This window comes from Helicoverpa armigera, chromosome 25 (genome assembly GCF_030705265.1).
Source record: "Helicoverpa armigera isolate CAAS_96S chromosome 25, ASM3070526v1, whole genome shotgun sequence".
Lineage (NCBI taxonomy): Eukaryota > Metazoa > Arthropoda > Insecta > Lepidoptera > Noctuidae > Helicoverpa > Helicoverpa armigera.
The window spans coordinates 389,807-403,072 of NC_087144.1; the positions used below are offsets into that span (position 1 = coordinate 389,807).

The window sequence follows — 13,266 nt, forward strand, 5'->3', positions numbered from 1 at the left end:
AGCAGACATTTTTGCCTAAATAAAAAAGCCCACCATGATAATATTTCAAAGTTAATGGAGCAAGCAAAAATGGAAAGCGAGGCTTTTACACAGGGTTCATGACCTTTTCAAAGCATTAAGCCATAAGTACCTTCATCAAGGCGTTTATTTTTGAATACTTCTTTAATACAGTTTTTGGTATACTCTAACATATGTAGGTAGGAATTATGGAATTGACAAAAATAGACGTATTATGCGTAGATACGATTAAACCCACGAAAGATCAGGCAAAACGGCACGAGAAAATACTTTAAGCAAAAATATGAAGAGAACGCGTAGGCAGATCTGTATTCCATGAGTATCCTGACAGATAGGCAGGTACTTAGATTATCTAAGTACATATGGCAAATTGAAACCTCGGTAGCTTGGCGGGCGAGATATTTCCAAACGAGTTTGATCGATCGACAGAGCTCCAATGCGAGAAAATATGATCAGTTTTAGATGTAAATGTGGGAAGGGGACCAGAATTCTATCACGTTTCAACGAAATATGTTGATCCAATAAGGCTTAGAATAGGCTCAGTGAAAAAATATTGAATTCAACTTAGACTAAGTTTGTATTTAATACAAACATTAAAACCTAGGAGAAGTAAAGGTGTTCTAAGTATGGATAACTTCATAGCTATTTCTTTCTAAGGAATCAAGTAATAAAGATTCTTCAAACATCTTAATACGAACGCAATCCTCAACTGCTGGTAGCCATCAAAGTTTTTTCTATCGTCTAGCTCCCGAGCAAAAAATCTCGGACATTTAAGTAATTAGTTGATTTAAGTGGGCGTCTACGGAATTCGTTAGCTTTTATTTTATGTGCGGGATTAAAGAACCTGCAAAAAATATGGTAGCTGTTAGAAAAAAGATTAGTGAGAACTTTGACACCTAATTTGCTGTAATTTACAACATGGGCTTAATGTTCGTACCTACACCAGCGTAGAGCCAAGAAGCGTGTATACTGGCTTCCGATTTAACTGACTAGTTATGATTTACAACTTTATTATGGATTCATAATAACATGAGGGGCAAGCCTTCAGCTTCTTTAAAAGGCTGCTGTTGTTATCAAAATTAAATAACCACTAAAGCTTTCGAAAAAGCTCTCATTAATGGTACTCACAGCCTTTTACGGGCTCAGTACCGTTGCCTTACGGCGAATAGTACAGATAAATTGTCGAAATACTGAATTAATTAATACAATCAACACAAATACGGGTTTAATTAAAGCTACATAACCGAAATGCAAATTACATTTTCGCAATGTTTACTGTAATAATAAAGCTATTTAAATGTTTCAAGCGTAAATCTGTCATTTTGAATTATTTAGCCATTGTGAACACATTAATATACTGCGATCACTGACTTATAAACCCAAAAATATGTAAATCGTACTGTATTTCTGATAAATAATTTCTATGGTTTCTGTTTTAGTGCATTATTTCTTTGCATTTAAACACCCACAGCTTTCTACATCAAAAACCTAAGCTGGGAGCACATTGGATGGCTCCCACCCACCCCTGTTCGATGAATAGCGATAATAAGCCAGGTGCAAACCGCAGGTGTGCTCACCCCGCTAGTTTCCATTATTTGTCTTATATTAAACTGCAGCGGGATATTATTGTTTATTATTTTTAATGTCATAATGAGAGGCAGGTATTTGAATGCCTATAATGATGATTGAAGACCCTTTGATATTTAATGAAATTCTCTGTACGAACGTAAAGGGGCGGTAGCTTCAGCTAATATTGCTGCTAAGTTGACCATACGCGTACATGTGAATTAAAGATTAATCAAAGAACTACGAAGTATTACTGCTGTAGTTGTTCTTGCACCCGTTGTTCCGATAGGTATTTAAAGAAATAAGTGATAGGAGGGATGGAAGTATGGAATGAGATGGCATAATCAGGATTTGTGGATTAAGTAAATCTTGAGAAATCGAAATGTCTTTACTAAAATTTGGCTTCATACAAAGGCAAAGCTTTTAGTAAGACACCATATAAAGTGCTACAACGTGTAAAGGAAAAGACACGCTAGAAGAAATATGATTAGGTATGGCTATAAAGAAATTTCCAGACGTTACTGTCATACATAACACTCATAATATGCCAACACGTGATATTATTCAAACAACAACATTTAAAACAATTCAATATATGTATATGATTCACACGAAAACGAAATGGCAATTGAATATTTTCGATGAGTCAATGAGAACACCTACAATCCTACATACTTACACGTGCTGTTATTTTGTCACAGCGAATTCCGTACACATTATAATTGAAAGGTAAATGAGGGCTGTAGTGTCAATGACATTTGGTGCTAAGGCAGGCCACCCCTTATTTTTTTCGCAAATGACTTTAAAAGTAATATTTTTCGTAACTTTATTATGTCATGCATGTATATTGAAGAAACTCAAGAGTTGTGTAAACTCTAGGTTTTATCCGTATAATGTATAAACCGAAAACATGACACCCTTTGCTACACACTAACCACATGACCACCTATGTACCAATTGATGCCACTCGATTCCGTTTCATAGTTTTTGTGGAAATAACGAACATCCAACGTTGTTAACAAATGGTGAATCAAATTGCAACATTGAAACAGTACCTACATTGGTTTCCATATCGACGTTTTAAAAAGAAGACTCGCGAATTTTTCGAGTACCGTTCGGCACTCAAAGTAACAAACGTGGAAGAAAATACTTGGAAGAACGATAAAATCGCTACGAAAGCATGGTCTCTAGGGTTACGGAGGGCAGACAGCTCCCACTTATAAAGCCAGTAGCTCGCCATAACATGATGGATGGAGGAACCGGTCCCATGCGTGCTAATGATCACACGACCAGTTCTTTTAAAAGGAGCGAACCCTGGCTGGCATGGCACAACGGTAGGGTGAAGTGTCAACGAACTTTGCACCAAATTATCTGCTACATTTACGTTGTTTTTTGCCGATAAAATTGGAATCGGCAGCTCCGTTAAATGGCTATGTGGCTACCATTCGGAGAGAATGACATCAGAAAGAATGACCGCCCTAACTGCGAAGTTTCAGTCCGCCAGTAACGACCTACGATATATTTTAAATTGCTTGGAGAATCTACGACGAAATAGTGACGGGTTTAACTGCGTATAAAACGGGGTTTCTTCTCAAGGAATTTTTTGTACATCGCAAAAATGCCTTTTATTTTTTCCTTTCTGCGAAGTTGCAAAGCATACTCAGCAGTATTTCTGTAGAATAAAAAGAAACGATTCAAAACGTGTCATCACGCAAACATCGAAATGTTTACGCCTGCTCATGTACTGGTGGTGTTTGTTTTTCATATCGTAATTTAAATAATTTATTGTTTGGAAACATTATAATCACCTCGCTTGATATGTAAAACATTAGTTGTTACGTGTTAAATGCATTATGTTCGTGTTCGGTCATGGTACGTATACATCCGAACGATGCGACTGTTGCGGCTATCGTGCTTGTATCGCTCGCAGCTTGTGGTATGGTGTTTTTTAAAGCTATTTAAAATCCGTGTACCATTTTCCTTGACCTTTCTTTAACCAAGAATCTACTTCATCGCCGCATCTTATCCGCAGCTATCGGATATATGGTAAAACGTGACCAGCAGCAAACTGCTATGAACATTTTGGATCATACCGACGCATTATTGAGTTCTTAATACCGTTTAATGCAGTCAGCAATCGCACTATCAAACTTTATTAGGCATGAAAGCTGAAATTTTCGCTTCAGCATCGAAGGTCTATCGAGTATTTCGTACACGATTCCTAATACAGCCTTCCCACGGTGCATGTTTTTACGGATGCAGCATGATCATTTCACAAGCGAATTTACACCGGTTTGCTAACATCATAAAGATTCTAACAGCAGGACGTCGCTCGTTAAATGGTATGTCCTCACGGACCTCAGATTTTGAATCATCAAGAGGCGTGAGAAACCACCTTTAGATTGAATAAGTGTACGATGGAATCTCAAAACAAACGAATAGGGCACGATACCTTTCTTTGTGAGCGGAGGAACAACTTTTTTCATCAGCAGACAGTTATTATATTCGCGAATAATTTATAACATAAAGCTAGCTTCCTCTGGCGTTAACAGTTCTTAGTATTTAGTATTTATTTATACAACAACGTCTATGTATGTATAGTTTACAGACACATAGTCACGAGTCACGTTGTTAAACAATAAAATATTAAAAATATTGTCTGTGCATGACATAATGATAGATGATCGATTCGATACGTTGTGCATAAATAATGTTATTATTTGCAATGTCTTAATGCTTATTAGGATAACGATTTACTCTTGGGATGCCCCTATGACGAGATTAATGCATACGATTAATATTTATGACGCGTTTCTTTCGTCATGGTTGTCAAAAAAGTTGACGAAGTGTTGTTGAGAACAGAATTTTGCGAATCGGATTGACATGGCCGTTGGCGTCGGCTCGTTCAAGTTTTTTCCTTGTAGAACTTCAGGACCGTGTAGGAAAGGGTTCATGATTCTCCTAAACTTTTACGTGGTACCTTGAAGACAGTAGTTAAATAACGATCTACAGACTTTATTCCCGCAAAGAATAAATGTGTTATGCTGTCTTTAAACAACAAGAAAAAAAAAACGTGGTATGGCGCAAAAAAGACTTTCTTTTAAGGTTCTTATTTAATAAAGAAAATGCGTGAGTAAGTCCTATGTATGTTGTCCTATGGAGGTATAATAATAGTCTCACAGTGACAACATGCCAGTACACTATCCTAGCCATATAATTTCACTACAGAATATACATCAAACAATGAGGAAGAGCTTCCAACATAATACTTGTTAACAACATGGTGCGTTAACACAAGCAACAATGACTGAAGGGAAGTTGTTCCTGGACACAATCTGCCGTGAACAAATACCATTGTATCATGAGGGAATAAGTAAATACACATTTTTACTTACTTAAGTAGATATTGCATATGGTGCTATTTAGATGAATTTCTATTAAAAACGGGACAGTACAACTTACACCAATAATATGATGCCTAAGCATTGATTGACAATAAAATAAATGAATGCATTATGAGTAAATCTGTAGCTAGGAGATTGTTTTTGATGAGGGATCTGTAAGGCTCGGTTACAATTGGTGTAGTTCTTTGAGAGGGATTATATTTAGCCTAGCAATGGACATAGGAATTGGTGAAGAATAAGTGTATAGGGGATGTTTTTTGTCAAGTTTGATACATGAGTTTGAGTGAACTGTGGTTGAATTCAGTTTAGTAGGGATTAGTTTTAACGCACACAAGGTTTATCATGATTATTGCTTAAGGCATATTGTTTCAATTGTAGGCTTAGATTGTAGGGATGAGATTTCTTTCCAGCGTGAAATGCTGAATAAAAAATCAGGAGGTATACGAACAGTGACAGAGCTTATATATTATACATATTATAGTGTGTTTATACTTTTATTGTACTACTTTAAATAGCCATGCAACAGCTACTTTACAGACCATTACAAATACTGAACGATAGGTCAACAAAAGCAAAATAAATAAAACTTAATAGTTATTTATGTGAAGTTTGGCATTGCACATACATATTAAGTATGTATTATATGAAGTTTTTATGCAGAAACTAGGCAGAGGTTAAAAGGTCAATGGCTATAACAAAATGTGAGGCTTAAATGACTAATTAACTGACTCTTGATCTTGCTAATAGCTTTGTGAAATTCCCAGACGAGACGTAAAGAAAAAAATACAATTTTAAGCAGTTTGACTAGTTGAGGGGGCTAACCACAAGTTTTCTATGGTAACAAACGTTTTTGAGAGAAAGATGTATGCATATTAGCAAATTAAATGATTAGAACAGAAAGTAAACAAAAAGTTATTGTTCTTTTCATTAACATAACAATACCTACAGAGAAAGCCTAAAACAAAGGACTAATGTGTGGCCCAGTTACTTGTTTGTTTGCCCCTCATTATCTCCTAACCAAAATGATGTATTATCATTAAGTTTTTAAGTAATATAAGCTTGTTTTGTCATGCTACATGTTGTAAAAATAAAGAAAACAATCATAAAACATGAAATCATCGCGCGTTCGTTAGCAGCCCCCTGTGGGGCGACAAAATAATTGTTTTTGCATGTACATGTATAATCGACATGACGATAACGACGTTTGGTAATGTGGTAAACATTTCAAATGCACACAGGCGGCCTGCTGCGACCAATCATTACTAAAACATCTGACATGACTAACAAATGTAAAAACATACATTTGCATGATTATATCGGTTTTAACGGTAAAATACCAGGGTTTTGAAGGAAAATAAGGCGTTATTGGCGTGAGAACCTAACAGCTGTGGCAGGCGCAGCACCGGCGAGCCGCCGGTTCGCTCGACAGCCACGCCACTGAAAACCCTATATAGGCAAATAGGTTACAACACTGACGAATTTTTTAACCCACTTAAACTCGCTGATTCTACACTATATTAACATAAAAAAGAATACACTTACGTGATAACACAGATATCATCCAACAACAAGCGTCATAGCGATCCAAAAACTTGTATCACTGCATAAATAATCACAATTCAACAAGGAACATTTTGTACCATCCAACGAAAGATTACACAAACTACTTTAAAACATTAATAACTCATAATATATTGCACAAAAACTTCCTCCAGGCACATACACAAAACAATGATAATATTTTTATCGTTATTATCACAAATATAAACGAAATATCACAAACGGATATCACTTTTCTACTTGTCCTTGCGTTCACATAAATTGGCAGCCATCTTGCGTTCGTATGAGCAGGGATAAATGTTGCCAACGTAAAACATAATTTTCCCAGTTTCAAATAAATACATATTTTTTATCATTATGTTTTTGATTGTCCAGTTTGTTACACAATAGTTTTGTACGCGAGGTAGCTAATCTGTAACCCCTTTTGAAGAAATGTAAAATTAAATAAAAAATTATACTAAGAATTAAAATGTCTCTGATAAGTGTACAAAAATATAAAAATTGTAACAAAACATAAGTAATGAATTTCAGTCAAGGCACATCAAGTCACGATAGCAAAACAATAATTTCATTTGTATGCAATGAAGTCTCCTTACTATTGGTAAGGATGCACGATTAATACATTTAAAGTACTTCAATCTTCGCAAATTTTGTATTTATGGCCACACTGAAGTTGCCACAAACAAACATATTTTTATTTTGTTTGGATTTTGGTAACTCAGTGTACAGCCAACGACAATACGTCCAATAACAATATACTGTTAAGTAAATAAAATGTGTACAATTTTATCACATAATGATTACAATGGTGAAGTATAATTAAATATGTCTAAATCATATTTTAACCTAGGAGTTCCAAAATCTACAGTTAATTATTCGATATGGCAACATTATGAATGACGCTTGCTCACAATTTTTTTTTTATAATGTTTCTGGTAACCACGATGGCCAAGAGATGGCGCGATTTGTATCTGGAGCTCAAATTAATGTATACCAATAATATAGAAGAAGTGTACCTATTTACCGAGAAGCATCAACTGTAGTGCCATCGCATCATAGTTACGCAAATAATAACTCGTATAAGGAGAAACAAGATGTTACTGTAATGCGATGTTTCATCAACATTTTTCAGGCTCTCGCTGTCAAATGCTTGTCAAACGCAAGCGGCTAGGTGTGTGCCGAACAGATTTTTTATCGATATCGACGTCTTTGAAATGAAAAGAAAATAAGCCACTCGAGATTCATCATCATCTCCCGAGCCTTTTCCCAACTATTTTAGGGTCGAACCTGATTCAGCTGACTACCAATGTTTTACAAGGAGCGACTGCCTATCTGACTTCCTCAACCCAGTTACCCGGGCGACCCGATACCCCTTGGTAAGACTGGTGTCAGACTTACTGGGGCCCGATTCTCCTAATTTTACTTAAGCGACATACGATTAACGTTCGACTCGGTTCGACTGAGATCCAATCCCGACTCGATTACGATTGAAACGTATATCGTATATCGGGCATTCTGCTACTAATATAAGACCAATCTTTTTCCAACGACATTCGATTGGTTTGCGATTGGTCTGCTATTTTGGTGATTTTGATCTATACGGTAGTTTGCTCCACAATCATATTGCAATCGTAAATCATTTGCAGACAAAATGATTCATTATTGAATGACAGAAAAGGATAAAAACGTTTATTTCAAAGAAAAAATAGCGGAATGCCACATACGCGTCAATCGTAATCAAGTCGGGATTGGATCGCAGTCGAATGTGAATCGTAGGTTGCTTAAGTAAAATTAGGAGAATCGGGCCCCAGGAATTGAACCCATGCCCTCATACTTGAGAGGTTGGCACTATCCACAAAAAAAAGTAAAATTAGAATAGATATAGGTACCTAAGCGTTTCTACACTTTTGAACTGACTTTAAAAAAAGAGGAAGTTTTCAGTTCCTTACTTTTCTCTTTTTGGGTTAAAGTAAAACATTCTCTATTTACTTTTGTTCCTTTATTTATTTACCTTTTTAAAGGACATTACCAAGGTTTCAACCAAATGTTGTCTAGGAATTAAAACAAAATCTAAAAAAATCTAGATTTTTGTTTTTTTATTTCCTGGGGCATATATTTTTGATTATGCTACAGATTCCACTGCACCAACTCGTATTCCTATGCTACTATGTATTCGCATGCAGCACATGGTCCAAACCTTGGCAATGTCCTTCAGAAAGGAATTCTGACGAACATTAGACTAGACCAGTGGTTCACACAAACTTATTCCGTCTTTCCACAAAAACTTTTAAACGTCTGTTTAAGACTTGTCTAAAAAAACTCAAATTATGACGTTGACATATGGTTCATTTTGCAGCCACATTTTTTTAGACAAGTGTAAAACTGGTGTTTAAGTTTTTGTAGTAAGGCCAATTTTGTCTACCTACTGCCCACTGCGATGTTTCGGATCCTTTACTTACAGCATCCATGGTCACGGGCAGACTAAGGTGTTTTTTTTTTTTTTTAATAAAGCCTTTCCGCAGACTTGGGGGTCCGCGCTTTTATTTACATTTTTTACTTAATTATAATTTAATTAAAATTTTTTGCCGTCTTGGCCTCACAAACTTATGTCTAGTCTTAAGACTATGTGAGTCCACCACGTATTTACGTATTTATTTTAATATTTATATATATATGTACACAGAATTTTTTTTGGTAGTTGGTGGTGTTAGTAGTCTTGATATTTTAGTTACAAACAGCTACTCCACATTTTGTTGATAATAATTGACAATCCGATTCAGTTACAAGTACTGAAAAATCAATGCAAAGTACAGATAGTTTTGTTAAATAAAACAACAGTTTGGCAGTATATTAGTATATTTGTCCTTAATTATTTTCTCCCTTTAGATTAACAGGCTTACAGACCACAGGTCTTACAATACAACTTAAAATCGAACTTAAATCAATGTTACACGAACATATGTTACCAAACGATGACAGGCAAGTTTAAATTTAAGTTTAATTAAAATGCACTTTCTCTGAACAGTTTTCTTTAAAACATACACATTAATTATCACAAAATATTAAACTAGACCTTCTAAAACGAAGGTGATAATGATTTTGATGGGTATTTGTAATAAATCAGGTAATATCAACTTGTATCCAATGTTAACAATATAGTACGTACAATCTAACGTCTAAGTACTGGTTATCGCTGGAATGGGGTCATTCCTGAAATGCATTTGTCAGCTGAGTCGAGTGACTAGACAGGCACACACACACACAAGGCACGTCCGCAGTCGCAGTGACGCGGGGGTCGCCGCGCTAACTCTTCGTGATTTGGATCCGAGTGAGGTCAGTCGAGCGTTCACTTGACGAGGCCGGGACTCTTCGGGTAGTCACACGGCAGGAATATGTGCATTAGCTTCTCTATCTCTGCACGACATAGTGGACAGCGGTTGCATCTGTAAAGATCAGAACATACATTATGAGTTTGCACAATATTATATTTTGAGGTTCCTAATCCAATCTGTATGATTATGAGAATAGTTTTCTGACTGTCCGTAATGACTGCCAAAGATGTTGAAATGACAACCAGGACCCTTCAGTTTATGGTGCCTTCTTATAGGTCATACTCATCATGACAAGATGGTCACCCATCTATGGACCGACCATATGACCGCTCGTTCGTACAATAAAGTATCTTCATGACAATTACCTGGGAGCGCAGACGCCGCAGCAGACGACGTGTCGGCAGGGCAGGAACAGCGAGTCGATGGGCGCGTCCATGCACACGCGGCACGCCAGCGCCTCCGCGCAGCCGCCGCTTGACGACCGGGACCGGGGCTGATGGAAGAAGGAGACACGTTAGTTATATTGCAAAGTACGAGAGGGTCTTCAATTGTAAGAATAAGAATACTTATTTGCACAAAAACATAGTATAAAAGTTGTAAAACTAGTACAATTTAATGACAAGTTTAGCTGAAATAATGTAGCATGCAAAATAAAATTTATGAAATATTCTATGATTGAGTATCCTAGAGGTTGGTACTTTTTGAAGTAGGTATCTTTAATGTTATGAGAGCCACGAAGAGTGTATTTGATTCTTATCTCTTGATGTCGTTTTAGTACTTATGGTTTGACTGGTTGGTAAGTCATAAGAGAAGGTTTCTTACCCTATGTTCTCCGGCATCATGTTCCCGCCTCCTGGCGCGGGAGTCGTGCGGCGCGGCGGCGAGCGCGTGCGCGGCGCGGCGCGCGCGGTCGTGCACCTCGCGGCACGTGCGCCGGATGTCGAACACGTAGCGACGGCCCAGCGTCGTGGAGTCGTTGAAGATTGATGCTATTGTGCCCTGGAAGAGAGGAGGAATGGGTTAAAATAAATAATAATAATAATAAAGCCTCTTCATTTCCTTAACTTCGAGGAGGAATGGGTTACTTCAGGACATCTTAATAAAGGCAAACATAAGCTATATTCAACGCTTGGCAAGTATTTTGCCAATGTTTACGCCGGCTTTCAGTCTAATCAGATGCAGAAGAGTAAGAAGAAATGCTTTAATGAGTGCATGAGCTCTATGTCATCAACTTGACTACTAGCTACACAAGCCCATATCGGGATAAAAAATTCTGCTAGCAATAAAATGAATATTGCTACAACGAAAATGCAACAGAAGTCTAAGGAATAGCCTTAATCATTGGACTCCTTACAACTATTGCACATTGTACTTCTGAATTATTCTAAAGGGACAATTCACACAATTGCTAAAAGACCCTCTTGTAACATACCGACAGAGATCTTAACCGATTCATCCGCGACAGCTTACGTACAAATTGTTCTGATTATAAGGATGTCCTATTGCGCAAGGTAACCTATTACAGTGGGAACGAGGCGATATCGGAATATTTCTGGCTTGGCAGATGAAGGTTCGAACCCAGTTCAGGAAGTTGGTAAAATAAAGAACCCACCAAAATAATTAAGATAAGTTCTACACGTTTCATATTTTTTAAATACGGAAATGAAGATTGTTTCAGCTAAGTCATTTATTTTTCTCACAATTGTATTTTTAGAAGAATATAATTCAAATAAGCAATTCTTTTGTGTCAAAAATTATAGTGTAAACTGACGCTATAAATATTTTTGTAGGTACCTAGCAAATTATAAAAACCATTTTTATGTACATAAAATTATATTCTCCGAAACAAATAGTTTATTATCTCTTCCTGCCACAAAAATACTGGTCACATTGACAATTGCGATACCTATTCCACAATTTGGTGTCGTGTAAATTGTTTAGATGGTCCAAAGTCCGAAACATTTAACTAAACGATTGTTTTGACAGTCGAATGGTCTGGGGTCACCAGACGCCCCCGTGTATATTGGACAGTACAAAGTTCACTTGTAGTGTTCCTGTATGTACCTACGTATGTTGCGACTTTCAATTAATGTACTTGCGTGGTGACATTGAGCGTGGTACCTAAAGTTTATTCTTCACATAGATTTTTTTTAGATACATTTTGGAGTATTTTATATGTAAAATATGTATATTAGTTCTCAATAGACCGATTGACGTCAATAGACTTGTATATTTTTAAATTTTAAAGGGTTTGTGAATGTATTAAAGGCCCTTCCAAAGTTTGGATCATTACTATCGATTGCTATGTTCCTACAAGGCTATCAGCAGAAAGGTTGACTACGTGACTAAAAGCATGAACTAATAAACTACGAATATAGTTTAAATATAAGATCTGTCACCGTCACGATTTAAACCGAACTCATTACTTACTTGAGATTTATCTGTTCATAATATTTTATGTTCTTTTCCATAATGCTATTCGAACGCATATACATGAGCTTCCTCAGCCTAGATAATAGGAAACATAGCCTAGACTTTTCCCAACCATGATGGGTTCATCTCCTATTCTATAAATTAAGATGACGAAGAATTTGAACAATTCTCTGTACACAATATGAAGAGGTATTCTCAGCCTCCCTCTACCAGTTTCCTTCCAAACCAAACTAGGAGTTAAACAACAGATTCTTACCTTCAAATCCCTGATGAACTGCTCAGTAACATCAGTCCTGACAGTCTCGCAGCAGTAGAAGGCGTGTTTCTCCGTGACAGCGCGGTACAAGGCCGCTGCCTGACCCGACGTGGCCATCTTGACGTGGAGTGTGGCTTCGTGACCCTCGTCTGTGACGTACCACATGTGGAAGTTGCGACGGAACGGCTGCGCGCGGTGGATCGCTGTGTAGGCTATGCTGGAATGAGGAGTTACAGGTTTAGTATGATGGTGGAAGTAAGGGGGTTTTTGGAGAATATGTCTTAAGTAAGACTAGAATGGTCCTAAAGTTTTTATAGGTGTCTGTACCTTAATGGACGGTAGGGTCAACACAATATGAGTTTTCTTCTGCATTTATCTTGGTAAAGTTAATGTTATATGAAATGGAAAATTTTAAATTAACAGACAAATTGTCCTCATTTCTCTAATGTCCAGTAAACATTGATAACTAAACAGTCCTCATATTCTAAATCTCTCAAAACATTTGTTCTTAGATATCTCAACAACTTCTATAAACATGTTATTGTACTAATTACCCAAATTATTCGCACGATAAGGTTAAACAAAAGAAATTCGCGAGAACAGCGAGAAATTTCTTTGAAAACAAATGAAGATACGCGAAACAAAGGCGACTGTATCTTATCATTATAGCAAGTTATCAGTACGGCAGATAGTGAAG

The 13,266-nt window shown here is 36.8% G+C and overlaps 2 protein-coding genes across 2 annotated transcripts in view; both read right to left on the minus strand.

Annotated features, from left to right (window-relative positions):
- The window catches only part of LOC110374928 (uncharacterized), a 156,631-nt gene extending 149,773 nt beyond the window's left edge, over positions 1–6,858 (minus strand). Inside the window, exon 1 of the mRNA XM_064041645.1 lies at positions 6,531–6,858. The gene's annotated coding sequence lies outside the window, so the exon portion shown is untranslated. The remainder of the gene's footprint in view (positions 1–6,530) is intronic.
- A 2,528-nt stretch (positions 6,859–9,386) lies between these two features.
- Dnr1 (defense repressor 1) overlaps positions 9,387–13,266 on the minus strand; it is a 30,665-nt gene continuing 26,785 nt past the window's right edge. Inside the window, exons 3-6 of the mRNA XM_049845588.2 lie at positions 12,570–12,786; positions 10,703–10,879; positions 10,246–10,373; positions 9,387–9,991 (exon numbers count right to left, since the gene is read on the minus strand). Coding sequence (XP_049701545.1) covers positions 9,895–9,991; positions 10,246–10,373; positions 10,703–10,879; positions 12,570–12,786 — 619 coding nt within the window. The 3' untranslated portion in view covers positions 9,387–9,894. The remainder of the gene's footprint in view (positions 9,992–10,245; positions 10,374–10,702; positions 10,880–12,569; positions 12,787–13,266) is intronic.